Source organism: Dipodomys ordii, unplaced genomic scaffold (genome assembly GCF_000151885.1).
Source record: "Dipodomys ordii isolate 6190 unplaced genomic scaffold, Dord_2.0 Scaffold6, whole genome shotgun sequence".
NCBI classification, from domain to species: domain Eukaryota; kingdom Metazoa; phylum Chordata; class Mammalia; order Rodentia; family Heteromyidae; genus Dipodomys; species Dipodomys ordii.
Window position 1 is genome coordinate 10,215,766 of NW_012267222.1, and position 13,522 is coordinate 10,229,287.

At 44.2% G+C, this 13,522-nt stretch overlaps 1 protein-coding gene across 1 annotated transcript in view; it reads right to left on the reverse strand.

The window, feature by feature from the left end:
* Nucleotides 1–4,568: 4,568 nt before the first annotated feature.
* Nucleotides 4,569–13,522, reverse strand: part of Gmeb1 (glucocorticoid modulatory element binding protein 1) — a 33,399-nt gene continuing 24,445 nt past the window's right edge. The window contains exons 8-9 of the mRNA XM_013035646.1: nt 9,993–10,115; nt 4,569–5,359 (exon numbers count right to left, since the gene is read on the reverse strand). Coding sequence (XP_012891100.1) covers nt 4,659–5,359; nt 9,993–10,115 — 824 coding nt within the window. The 3' untranslated portion in view covers nt 4,569–4,658. The remainder of the gene's footprint in view (nt 5,360–9,992; nt 10,116–13,522) is intronic.

Genomic DNA, 13,522 nt, shown 5'->3' on the forward strand with positions numbered 1-13,522 from the left:
TCCCTGTATTGTGCTACATTTTTGTTTTGTGCTGGTGCTGGTCCTGGGGCTTGAACTCAGGGCCTGGGTGCTGTTCTTTATCTTTTTTGCACAAGACGAGTGCTATACCACTTCAGCCATAGTTCCACTTCTGGTTAATTGGAGATAAGAGTCTCATGGACTTTCTTCATGGGCTGGCTTCAAACTGGAACTTTCAGACCTTAGCTTCCTGAGTAGCTAGGATTACAAATGTGAGCAGATAATTGTACAGCTCTCAGGCCTTTGTGGATACTACATAGCACAAAGGATTGAAGTATTTACCCTTTATCTGTCCTGCATCTGATGGCTACCCAAAGAAGCCCATGTCTGACTTGACTTCTCCAATGAGATACTTTCAGGAAACTATACCATGGACTACCTGGCCTGGCAGCAGAAGCATCAAGAAAATAATTTTTTTTTCCTGTTATATAAGTAAGTCCAATTACTTGATAATAAAGGTATATCATGGTCTCTCCTACACCAATTTAAGAATACACCTCTGAGAAGTACTCCTATATTTGCTGAACCCCCACTTATACCCCCAAGCTGGGGTAGGTACTTGCTCCTTTGTTCTTTCAGCTCCAAGTCAGCATTCTTAGAACTGCACTTACCCCAACATAAAGATCTGTTTCAGTATGTCACTAAAGGCGGGCCATTGGCTGAAACCCATGGAGCATTCTCAAACCAGTATTTTCCACTGAAAAAAATATAATGCATAAGCTTGGCTCATGCCTGTAATCCTAGCTACTCAGGAGGCTGAGATCTGAGGATCACAGTTCAAAGCCCGGGCAGCAAAGTCTGTGAGACTATTTATTTTTGGTCAGTCGTGGGGTTTGAACTCTGGGCCTAGGCGTTGTCCCTCAGCTCTTCAGCTCAAGGCTAGCACTCTACCACTGGAGCCACAGTACCACTGCTGGCTTTTTCTGTTTATGTGGTGCTTAGGAATCGAACCCAGGGCCTCATGCATGCAAGGCAAGCACTCTACCACTGAACTACCTTCCTAGCCCTCCATGAGACTCTTATCTCCAATAAACCACTAGAAAACTGGAAGTGGCACTATGGCTCAAGTGGTAGAGCTCTCACTTGAGAGAGTTCAAGCCCACAACCGACAATAATAATAATAATATAAAATACACACAGTGCGTTGACACCTAAGATTACAAAAGTTCTGTTTTCTTTTTTTTTTTTTGTCTGAGACTGAGAAACTTGATACCTGATGCTTTTGCTCATTGCCTGGTACGCTATCAACTGAGCCATGGGAGCCATGCCTCCAACCCTACTGTATTTTTTGCCAGTTCTGGGGACTGAACTCAGGGCCTGGGCATTGTCCCTGAGCTTCTTTTGCTCAAGGCTAACACTCTACCACTTGAGCCATAGTGTCACTTCTGGCTTTTTTTTTTTCTGTCTATTTAGTACTGAGGAATTGAACCCAAGGCTTCAAGCATGTTAGACAAACACACTACCAGACCCCTACTGTTTGTTTCTAAACTTGTGATCTTGTGCTTTCACACAGCTTTTTCACTCTAGGCTGTACCTATATTCTACCTTTTTTTTTTTTTTTTTGCAGTTGTGGGGCTTGAACTCAGGGCCTGGGTGCTGTCCCTGAGCTTTTTCCACTTAAAGTTAGTGCTATCTTCCACTTTGAGCCACAGCTCCATTTCCGGTTCTCTGGTGGTTAAATGGAGATAAGAGTCTATTGACACAGATGGTCTCTTACACCTAAAATACTATCTACTCAGGAGGCTAAGATCTGAGGATATCAGTTTGAAGTCAGCCTAGGCAGGAAAGTGTGTGACTCCTATCACCAATAAACTACTCAGGAAAAGCCAGAAGTGGTTCTATGGCTCAAGTGGTAGAGTGCTAACCTTGAGTACAAAGAGGCTCAGGGACAGAGAGAGCCCAGACCCTGAGTTCAAGCCCCAGGATTGGCCAAAAAAAAAAGTCTTGTGAACTTTCCTGCCCAGGCTGGTTTTGATCCACAATCAGATGTCAGACTCCTAAGTAGCAAGCTGGAGCTTGGCCCACTTTTTTTTTTTGAGAAGGGAGGCCTGGGCACTGTCCCTGAGCACTTCAGCTCAAGGTGAACACTCTACCACTTAACCCACAGCACCACTTGCGGTTTTCTGGTGGTTAATTGGAGATAAGAATCTCTCAGATGTCCCCAGACTGGCTTTGAACTGTGATCCTCAGATCTCAGCATCCTGAGTAGTTAGGATTACAGGTGCCACCAGCACCTGGCCTTTTTTTTTTTTGCCAATTAACTATAGATTGGATTTTCCAGTCTGGGCTGGCTTTGAGGCTTTGAACTACAGTCCTCAGCCTCTTGAGAGTAGGTAGAATTATAGGCTTGAGCTACTGATACCTGATATGTAAGTTTTGTGATTAAAAAAAAAACAATACAAGGCCTAGGGGCTGGGAATGTTGCTTAGTGGTAGAGTGCTTGGCTAGCATGCACGAAGCTCTGGGTTCGATCTTCAGTACCACATAAACAGAAAAAGCTACAAGTGGTGCTATGGCTCAAGTGATACAACACTAGCCTTGAGCAAAAGAAGCTCAGGGACAGTGACCAGGCTCTGAGTTCATGCCCCATGACTGGAAAAAAAAAAAAAAGATCTATGTATCCAGGCTTGCTTCAAACTTTCAATCCTCCTGCCTCAGCCTTCCAAGTGTTGAAATTACAGAGTTAACTACCACACTCAGTTTAGACTATAGTTTTTTGGGTTTTTGCTGGTTGTAGGGCTTGAAGTCAGGGCCTGGGTACTGTCCCTGAGCCTGTTTGTGCTCAAGGTTAGTGCTCTATACTTGAGCAACAGGACCACTTCTGGTTTTTGAGTGGTTAATTGGAGATAAGAGTCTCATGGGGACTTTTCTGCCCAGGCTGGCTTCTAATTGTGATCCTCAGATCTCAGCCTCCTAAGTAGCTAGGATTATAGGTGAGAGCCACTGATGCCCCACTTGCTTGACAGGTTCGAACATCTATTGGGAGAAATACTGCTTCAGGTAAGTGCACTCTTAAAAAAAAAAAAAAAGAAGACTACAGGTCAAAATTTTGCTTTTAATTAAAAAAAAATCCTCCCACTCAATAGGTATGTGCTTTGTTTTTGATCTATTTTTCATTTAAGTTGTCTGTCATTTCCCTATATTTTTCCTAGTGCAGTAAACAATGCAACCAAAGAAATAAAAACCAGGGTCCACTCTTGCCCCAAACACTGAGGAGGGTCAAAGAGAAGGAATCACAGCATGGAAAACGGCCCAGTTCTAAATATACAACCAACATTTAGAAAACAAAAAATATAACCCCTCCCCAAGACATTATTATTGACATTCCCGGTACATTTCCTATAGTATAATGTCACAGACAATGTTTCTTTCCCAGGGAGTCCAGCTCACTCAGGAGGAGACATCTAGTCGGTGCCTTGGGAAAGGCTGGGGGTATTGCCAGTCTTCTCTGCCAAGCCTAAAGCTTTTTATGAGCTCAATATCTTACAAAAACATCTGTGGTATAAATGGCATAAATGAATCTAAAAGGGGAGGAAGGCAACCAGCACCTGTCACTGTTCTCCAAATCAGCCAAAAAGCTGAAGAGTGTGGGATCCAGGCGACAGATGCCATTAAGAGTTGAGGGATGGAAGGGAGAACAAGAGGAAGCACCAAATAAGTGGCTGCTTTTGGTTCCAAAGCCAAAAAACAAAAGCAATAACAAAAAGGCCCTACCAAAAATGGCAGCTAATATCAAGGAGAAACTCCTCTGCTCCTGGAGTCATGCAATAAAAATGGCTTTAGAGCCCCACCTCCTCTGCAGCCACCATCACCGAAGCAGGGTGTTTTATATGTCACACAATTTGCAGATGAACAGACTGATCTTAGGTTGGGAGTAAGGTGCTCTAACAACATGGGACTATCACTTCAAATCCCAAGATATAGCTGTGGCTTTCTTTGATTTCTATTTCTACAAAGCCGAAGGTCACTACTGCCATTTGGTAGTAGTGGGGATGGACACTTCTACTTACCACTGGCCTCTTCTCAAAATGGCACATGTGGTAACAACTCTCAGAGATCTCAAGAGGCATCAGTTGTACCTCGGGAAGTAAAATCAATCCCTTGTCCATCCTTACCATAGCACTTCCCACTTCATGCAGCTGGCTTCCCATCTTCCTCTCCAAGCAGAATGCAACTTCTTTTTTGTTTCAGAGTTTGCACTGGCCTCTGAAGCCCTTTCCAGGACACAAAAGGAAGTAAACTTCTGCATCCACATGCAAGCAAGCGGGTTGCCTTCTAGTGTCAGATCTGTGTTCCAGGGTTTAGTCAACACATCTTTACAAGAATAAACTATACATGCATACACAGACAGACTAGCCCAGAAAGGGTTCCTGGTTATTTTGACCCATTCTCTAAAAGAAATAACTGTCTTGGGGTAGGATGATTAGGACACTAAGTGACCCTATCAACTTCTGGAAGGGCAGCTTATTTTGTCCATATTTTTAATGAGGGGGTAGGAGGAACCCAACATTTTCAGTTATTACAATGAGATTTTGTTTTGTTTTTTTTTTAAACAATCCTATGTGGAAATGAGGACAATGATAAAAAAAATAATTAAAATTGCAAACCAAAACATATCTCCTGGCCCCAGAATTCCCAGGTTAATCCTCCAAGACCACAATCTCCACATTGTGGACTTGGTGCTGGTGTTCTTCCATCTCAGCCACCACTTTCTCCTCAGTCCTCAGCTCTGTCTCCAAGATGACTGCTTTGCCCTCAGTGTCTTCGGCCTCAGGGTCTGGGGCTGGGTCAATTTCAATGATGGTCTGCCCATCCTCTGAGGTGCTTTCAACAGCCTGGATTGCTGAGGTCAGGCCAGACTCCATGGCCACCAGCTCCACAGGGCTCACCATAGTGGCCATGTTGCCCAGGGTACTCCCATCCTGCATGGTGGTGGAGCTTAGTAATGCCAAGCTAGATGAAGGGTGGATGGTCACTGTGTCTGGTGAGCTGCTCTTGGCAGAGGAGACCACTGTGGCATAGCGGAAGAGTTGAGGGCCAGAAGGCAGTGTGTGGACAGTCACAGGACTAGAGCCCTGGCTGAGAGTGGCCACTGGAATATTGCTCATGGAAAATGACTGACCCACTGGGGTAATGGTGATAGGTGAGATGACTGTGAACTGAGGCTGCTGGACAGGAGGTGAAGGGCTCAGGACGGTAGTAGAAGCTGGCCGCTGGAGTCGGGGTCTTTTTGGAGGCTTAGGAGTGCTCACAGGCATTAGTACCACATTTTGAACCGTCTGGGATTTTAGCCTGGGATCCTGGGCTTGCTTCTTTTGTTCTTCCAACTGGCGTTCCAAGTCTATGGGGGTGGGGAGGAGGTAAAAAAGATCTTTATGGGAAGAGAAGTGGAATTTTGGGAACATTAAACTAGGAAAGAGTCTGGTCCTGTTTGTTTGGGGTTTTTTTTGTTTTTGTTTTTGTTTTGGTGTGTATGTGTGTGCACTCAAGCATGCATACTGGTTCTGGGGCATGAACTCAGGGCGTGGGCACTGTCCCTGAGATGTTTTTGGTCAAAGCTAGCATTCTATTACTTGAGCCACAGCTCTACTTCCAGCTTTTTGGTGATTAGTTATAGAGGTAAAAGTCTTGAGACTTTCTTGCACAGGCTGGCTTCAAAGTGCTATTATCAGATCTTAGCCTCCAGAGTAGCTAGGATTACAGGCATGAGCAATTGAGAGATGCCCACCTGTGAGATTTGTTTTTTTGGGGGGTCTGGTCATGGGGCCTGAACTCTGGGCCTGGGCGCTGTCCCTCAGGTCTTCAGCTCAAGGCTAGCGCACTACCACTTGAGCCACAATGCCACTTCTGGCTTTTTTCTTTTTGCTTATGTGGTGCTGAGGAATCGAACCCAGGGCCTCATGCATACAAGGCAAGCACTCTACCACTGAGCCACCTTCCCAGCCCACCTGTGAGATTCTTATATCCAATTAACCACCAAAAATACTGGAAGTGGCTCAAGTGGTAGAGCACTAGTCTTGAGCATGCACACACACACAAACATGCACACACACACGAATGGCAGGAAAATAAAACAGGCTCTGGTGGAGCAGGGGTGGAGTACCAGCAGAGTGGAGAGAGCTAATGGAAAGGGTGAATGAGGATGAATATAGCTGAAGTAGTTTATTTGTATATATGAAAATAGAACAATAAAAATTAAAAATAAAAATATAATAATAAAACCCATTGAAATTGTTTTGATAAGTGACAATGGATAAAGCAGAGTGAATTTGATCGAGATACTTCTCTTGCTCTCTCTCTCTCTCTCTCTCTGTCTGACTGCATATAATGTACGGAAATGTCATAGTGAGATTCTCTATACAACTAATATATACTAATAAAGAAACAAAAAGGGCTGGGACGGCGGCTCATCAGTAGAGTGCTTGCCTTGCTTGCATGAGGCCCTGGGTTGATAAGCAGAAAAAGCCTAAAGTGGTGCTGTGGCTTAAATGGTAGAGCTCTAGCCTTGAGCGGAAGAGCTGAGGGACAGCACCCAGGCCCAGAGTTCAGGCCCCATGACCGACAAAAAAAAAGTTTCAATGCGAGTTGGGAGCTGGTGGCTCATACCCATAATCAGAGCTACTCTGGAGGCAGAGATCTAAGGATTATGGTTTGAAGCCAGTCTGGACAGGAAAGTCTATGAGACTTATAATCTCCAATAAACTACCAAAAAAAGTCAGAAATGGAGCTGTGGCTCAATTGGTAGAGTACTAGCCTTAAGCACAAAGTTCAGGGACAGTGCCCAGGCCAGGAGTTCAAACTGCAGGACAAACCCCACCCCGACCCCCATCCCCCAAAAAACTTTGAAGGTGAGAAGACTGGATTAGGAGTAAGATAATAGAGTTGTCTTTCAGGATTTTCTGTCAAGTGTGACGTAACTTTAGACAAATCAAAAGGGAGGGGAGTTAGATAGGATGGGGGCCAATGGCTCCTGCCTATAATCCAAGCAATTAAGGAGGCTGAGATCTGAAAATCTTAATTCAAAGCCTGTCTGCACAGGCAAATATAAGAGACTTTTACCTTCAATTAACAAGCAAAAGGCTTGTTTCATTTGCTATAGTATTAGCTTTGAGCAAAAAAGTCCCTGAATTCAAGCCCCAGTACCCAGTACTGGTATAAATAAACAAACTAGAATATACTGTAAACATGTGTGAAAATGTAATAACAAAACATTCCTCCTGGGCTGGGAAGTTGGCTCAGTGGTAGAGCACTTGCCTTGCATGCTTTTGGCCCTGGGTTTGATTCCTCAGCACCACATAAGCAGAAAAAAAAAAAGCCGAAGTGGCGCTGTGGCTCAAGTGGTAGAGTGCTAGCCTTGAGCTGAAGAGCTAAGGGACAGCACCCAGGCCCAGAGTTCACGCCCACGACTGGACCTCCCCCCGCCAAAAAAAAAAATCCTCCTGTATAACATATGGTAATAAAAAAGTATATAAGCTGGGCTTGGTGGCTCATACCTATAATCCTAGCTCCTCAGGAGACTAAAATCTTAGTATTATAGTTTGAAGCCAGCCTGGGCAGAAAAGTTCATGAGACTCTCAATTCTAATTAACGACCAAAAAAGCTGGAAGTAGAGCCACTGTGTCTCAAGGGGTAGAGCATTAGCCTGGAGCAAAAAAGCTTAGAAATAGTACAGAGGCCCGAAGTTCTAGCCCCAGGAAGATTTCAAAGACTAATTTGCATTATCTAGGGATGAGAAAGATGGTCCTTTAGATGTGTAATCTATCAGGAGGGAGTTAAGCTAACAGGAGAATGAATATAGTTGAAAGAGATTGTTTGCATACATTAAAATAGAACAATGACATTTGTTAAAATTGTTTTGAGAAGTGGGAATTAATAGAGAGCAATATGGAGTGGTGAGGTTAATTGGAATACATTGTAAACATGCACAGAAATACCATAATGAAATCCCTCTGTATGACCAATATATACTACTAATAAAATTAACAATAGAAATAACAAAATAATCTCCTTACCACAGGTCTATTATGCCTGTTAGTAAACCTGATTAAAAATTTTTTTTTAAAAAAACCTAAAAACTAATTTGCATATTCTGCCAACACTGTTGTTAACTGAATTAATGGATAATGTAGCACACATCTTTTTTGTTTTTTGTTTTTGGCTGGTCATGGGGCTTGAACTCTGGGCCTGGGCACTGTCCTTCAGCTCTTCAACTCAAGGCCAGCACTCTATCACTTGAGCCACAGTGCCATTTCCAGTTTTCTGGTGATTATTGTAGATGAGAGTCTCAGGAAACCAGGCACTGGTGGCTCAGGCCTGTAATCCTAGCTACTCAGGAGGCTGAGATCTGAGGACCGTGGTTCAGAGCCAGCCCGGGCAGAAACATCTGTGAGACTCTTATCTCCAATGAACCACTAGAAAACCGAAAGTGGTGCTGTGGCTCAAGCAGTAGAGTGCTCACCTTGAGCTGAAGAGCGCAGGGACAGCACCCAAGCCCCACGACCAACCAAAAAAAAAAAAGAGTCTCACGGAGTTTCCTGCCCAGGCTGGCTTTGAACCGTGATTCTCAGATCCCAGCCTCCTTAGTAGTAGCTAATATTACAGGAGTGAGCCACAGGCACCTGGCTAGCACACATCTTAACCCTAAAAAAGATAGAGAAGGAAAGATAATGAAGTTAGCTTCTTTTTTCCCTGTATCCCTCCAGTATTACCTATCACTCTACCTCATCAAAACAAAATCTGAGCAGAGTACCAGTGACATACATGTGTAATCCTAGCTACTCAGGAGGCTGAAATATAAGGATTCTATTCAAAGCAAGTTCAGGCAGGAAAGTTTAATTAACCAGAAAAAAGAAGCTGGGAGGCCACCAGTGACTTAAGCCTATAATCCTAGCTACTCAGGAGGCTGAGATCTGAGGATCAGAGTTCAAAGCCAGCCTGGGAAGGCAAGTCCATGGGACTCTTTTTTTTTTATTGGTCAGTCATGGGGTCTGAATTCTGGGACTGGGTACTGTCCCTCAGCTCTTCAGCTCAAAGCTAGCACTCTACCACTGGAGCCATAGCACCACTTCCGGCTTTTTCTGCTTATTTGGTGCTGAGGAATCAAACCCAGGGCCTCATGCATGCAAGGCAAGCACTCTGCCACTGAGCCACCTTCCTAGCCCTCCACGAGACTCTTCTTATCTTCAATAAACGACTAGAAAACAGAAAATAGCACTGTAGCTCATGTGGTAGAGTGCTTGCCTTGATCTGAACAGTTGAGGGACAACATCCAGGCCCAGAGTTCAAGCCCCACAACTGACAAAAAAAAAACAAAACCAAAACCAAAAAAAGTAGCTTTGGAAGTACATCCAAACTACTTAGGAGGCTGAGATCTAGAGATTTTGGTTCCAAGCCAGCAAAGGAAGGAATATATGAGACTCTTTTTTTTTTTTTTGGTTGGTTGTGGGGATTGAACTCTGGGCTTCGGCATTGTCCCTGTGCTCTTCAGCTCAAGGTGAGCACTCTACCACTTGAGCCACAGCGCCACTTCTGGTTTTCTAGTGGTTTTTATTGGAGATAAGAGTCTCACAAACTTTCCTGCCCGGGCTGGCTTTGGACCATGACCCTTAGATCTCAGCCTCCTTGGTAGCTAGGATTACAGGTGTGAGCCACCAGCGCCTGGCTTATAGGAGACTCTTATCTCCAATTATCACCAAAAAGCCAGGAATGAAACTGTGGCTCATGCAATAGAGCTCTAGCTTTATGTGAAAAAGCTAGCTAAGAGACAATACCTTGCAACACCCAGGCCCTGATTTCAGGCCCCAGTACCAGAAAAACAAAACCAACAAACAAACCAACAAACAAACAAAGCAGTATAATTTAACATCACGTGAATTAAAAAGAATAAAAAAAAACAACAGAAGTTGACAAAGAAACAGCAAAGCTCAAGAATATTGGCATAATAGCTCCTATAAACAGCGACAAGTTATACACACCTGTCAGAGTATAGAGAAACTGTTCTTCTCCCTGTTCTATTTGGTTCCTTCTGTTGTCCAGAACCTTTTTGACTGTGTCCATTAGGCCAAATGTATGTGCCACATTGTTGAGAACAGCAGCATCTATTTAAAACAAAATACATGCCAGTAGAGTTAAAATAGAAATGTTCTGCCAACTGTTTATAAATTTGAAACAACTCTCCCCCTCTTTTTTTGGTGCCAGTCCTGGGCCTTGAACTTAGAATCTGGGCACTGTCCCTGAACTATTTTGCTCAAGGCTAGTGCTCTAACACTTGAGCCACAGCTCTACTTCCCACTGTTTAATTTGAGATAAGAATCTCACACAAACAGCTAGCCCTGCTTGGGCTAGCTTTTAACTGCTATCCTTACATCTCAGACTCCTGAGTAGCTAGAATTATAGGTATGAGACACCAGTACCCACTGGGAACCGAGTTTGAATCTCAATTTTGCTACTTATTTTTGCTAGAGATTGAACATAAGGCTTCATACTAATTTTGCTATGTTATTTGTGATCCTGGATAAATCATTTTACTCTTGAGTTTTCTTATCTGGAACATATGGAACCAATAATATTCACTGTAAAATAGAAGATTAAGATTAGAAATATCATGAGTTATGTGCCTCTTCATATTTATATAAAATAATATATATTGAACAAACTCCAAAATATGGAAACGAGATCTCTTTATTTTTTTTAATTTTTTTTTTTGTCGGTCGTGGGACTTGAACTCTGGGCCTGGGCGCTGTCCCTCAGCTCTTCAGCTCAAAGCTAGCACTCTACCACTTGAGCCACAGCACCACTTCAGGCTTTTTTCTGCTTATATGGTGCTGAGGAATCGAACCTCGGGACTCATGCAAACAAGGCAAGTACTCTACCACTGAGCCACCTTCCCAGCCCTAATAGCATTATCTTTATTCCCCTCTATAAAAATTTCTTGAAAGAGTTGTCAGTATTTATAGACACTTATCTAAATTTTATCTCCTCCCCTATATTCCCCTCTAAGTTATCTCATGTAGTTCTATGGGGCTTTTCCAATTTTTTTTTTCTTTTTGGGTCCGGTCGTGGGGCCTGAACTCTGGGCCTGGGCGCTGTCCCTCAGCTCTTTAGCTCTAGGCTAGCTCTCTACCACTTGAGCCACAGTGCCACTTCTGGCTTTTTCTGCTTATGTGGTGCTGAGGAATTGAACCCAGGGCCTCATGCATGCAGGGCAAGCACTCTACCACTGAGCCACCTTCCCAGCCCCTTCTGTTTGTTTGTGAGATACAGTCTCCATATGTGGCTCAGGGTGGGCTAAGAGTCGGCCTCTGCCTCCTGAACGCTGGACTTACAGTCATGTACCATCATGCCTGGCTTTTTTTTCTCTTCAGGCCAGTCATGGGGCTTGAACTCAGGGGCGAGGTGCTGTCCTGAACTTTTTTTGCTCAAGGGTGGTGCTTTACCACTTGAGAACAACTTTACTTCTGGCTTTATGGTACTTTATTGAAGATAAGTGTGTCTCACAGACTTTCCTGCTGACTTTGAACCACAGTTCTCAGATTTTAGTCTCTTGAGTAGCTAGAATTACAGGTATAAGCCCAGTTTGCCAGGCGTTGTGTGTGTGTGTGTGTGTGTGTGTGTTTTGTGGGGCTTGAACTCTGGACTTGGGCGCTGTCCCTCAGCTCTTCAGCTGAAGGCGAGCACTCTACCACTTGAACCACAGAGCCACTTCCAGTTTTCTAGTGATTTATTGGCGATAAGAGTCTCACAGACTTTCCTGCCCAGGCTGGCTTTGAACCGTGATCATCAGATCTCAGTATCATTAGTAGCTAGGATTATAGGCGTGAGCCACAGGCACTCGGCTGCCAGGCTTTTTTGTTGTTGATGAAGTCTAACTACCATACCCAGACTCCTTCTGCACTCCTGGGCTTATGCACTTTGCCTCGACATTATGGGTTTCTGCAACTACAGGTTAGGGCCACTATTTAGTTCTATTTTTTCTTGTGTGTTGATATTGGGCTTGAACTCAGGGCCTCAAGCTCTTAGCTCAGCTTTTTCACTCACAGCTGAGCACTTCTCCAGCCCTTTTTCACTTTCCTCCCTAGGTATGACCCGATCCACAATATAATAACAGGCTCGCACTGCTATAGCCCATTCTCAGAATGGGCCCATCTCAGAAAAAGGATCTCTCAAACTTTTCTGCCCACTGGCTTGGGCTTCATATTTCTGTCAAATTAAGTGATATATCCATTAAAAGAAAGATCCTATAATCTTCAGGTACTAATAATTCATGCCTATAATCCAACTACTCAGAAGGCTGAGATCTGAGGATCTGCAGTTTGAACCTGGCCTAGGCAGAAAAGTCCATAAGACTATTATCTCCAATTAACCACCAAAAAGGCAGAAGTGGAGCCATAGCTCAAGTGGCAGAGTACTAGTTTTGAGGGAAAAAAAAAAAAAACAGAAAAGCTCAGGGACATCACCCAGGCTGTAAGTTCAAGCCCCACAACCACCACCACCAACAACAAAAGCACACACAAAATATGCTTATAATTCTAGCTACTCAGGAGACTGAGATCTGAGGATCATGGTTCAAAGCCAGCCCAAGCACAGAAAGTATGTGGGACTCTTTGGGCCTGGGCGCTGTCCCTCAGCTATTCAGCTCAAGGCTAGTGCTCTACCATTTGAGCCACAGCTCCACTTCCAGCTTTTTTCTTTTTTGCTTATGGGGTGCTGAGGAATCGAACCCAGGGCCTCAGGCATGCAAGGCAAGCGCTCTACCACTGAGCCACCTTCCCAGCCAGTATGTGGGACTCTTATCTCCAATTACCCACACACAAAAAGGTGGAATGGAACTATGGCTGAAGTGGTAGAGCACTAGCCTTGAGCAAAAAAAAGAGCTCAGTAATAGCACGTGCACACACACACCCCAAAGCCATAGCCAGAGTTGGAAACATGGCTCAAGTGATAAAGTGCCTGCCTAACATATAGCAGGCCTTGAGTTCAGTCACCAAGTACTGCCAAAGGCGGTGGGGGGGGGGAGGGAGGCTAGACCCCAGTGGCTCATACCTGCAATCATAACTATTCAGAATGTAATAACTGAGGATGGCTGTTTTCGTGTGTATGTTTTCTTTCTTTCTTTTGGCCAGTCCTGGGCCTTGAACTCTGGGCCTGGGTGATGTCCCTAAGCTTTTACTAAGGATAGCACTCTATCATTTGAGCACAGCATCACTTCTAGCTTTTTCTGTGATTAATTGAAGATAAGAGTCTCACAGACTTTCCTGTCTGGGCTGGCTTCGAATCCTGGTCCTTAGATCTCAGACTCCTGAGTAGCTAGTACTACAAGTGTAAGCCACTGGTGCCTGACTAAGGATGCCGGTTTGAAGCCAGCTCAGGCAATAAAACTTGTGAGACTCTTATCTCCAATTAACCACCAAAAAAGCTGGAAGCGCAGCTATGGCTCAAATGGTAGAGCTCTAGCCTTGAGCGAAAAAGCTCAGGGACAATGCCCAGACCTTGAGTTCAAGCCCCA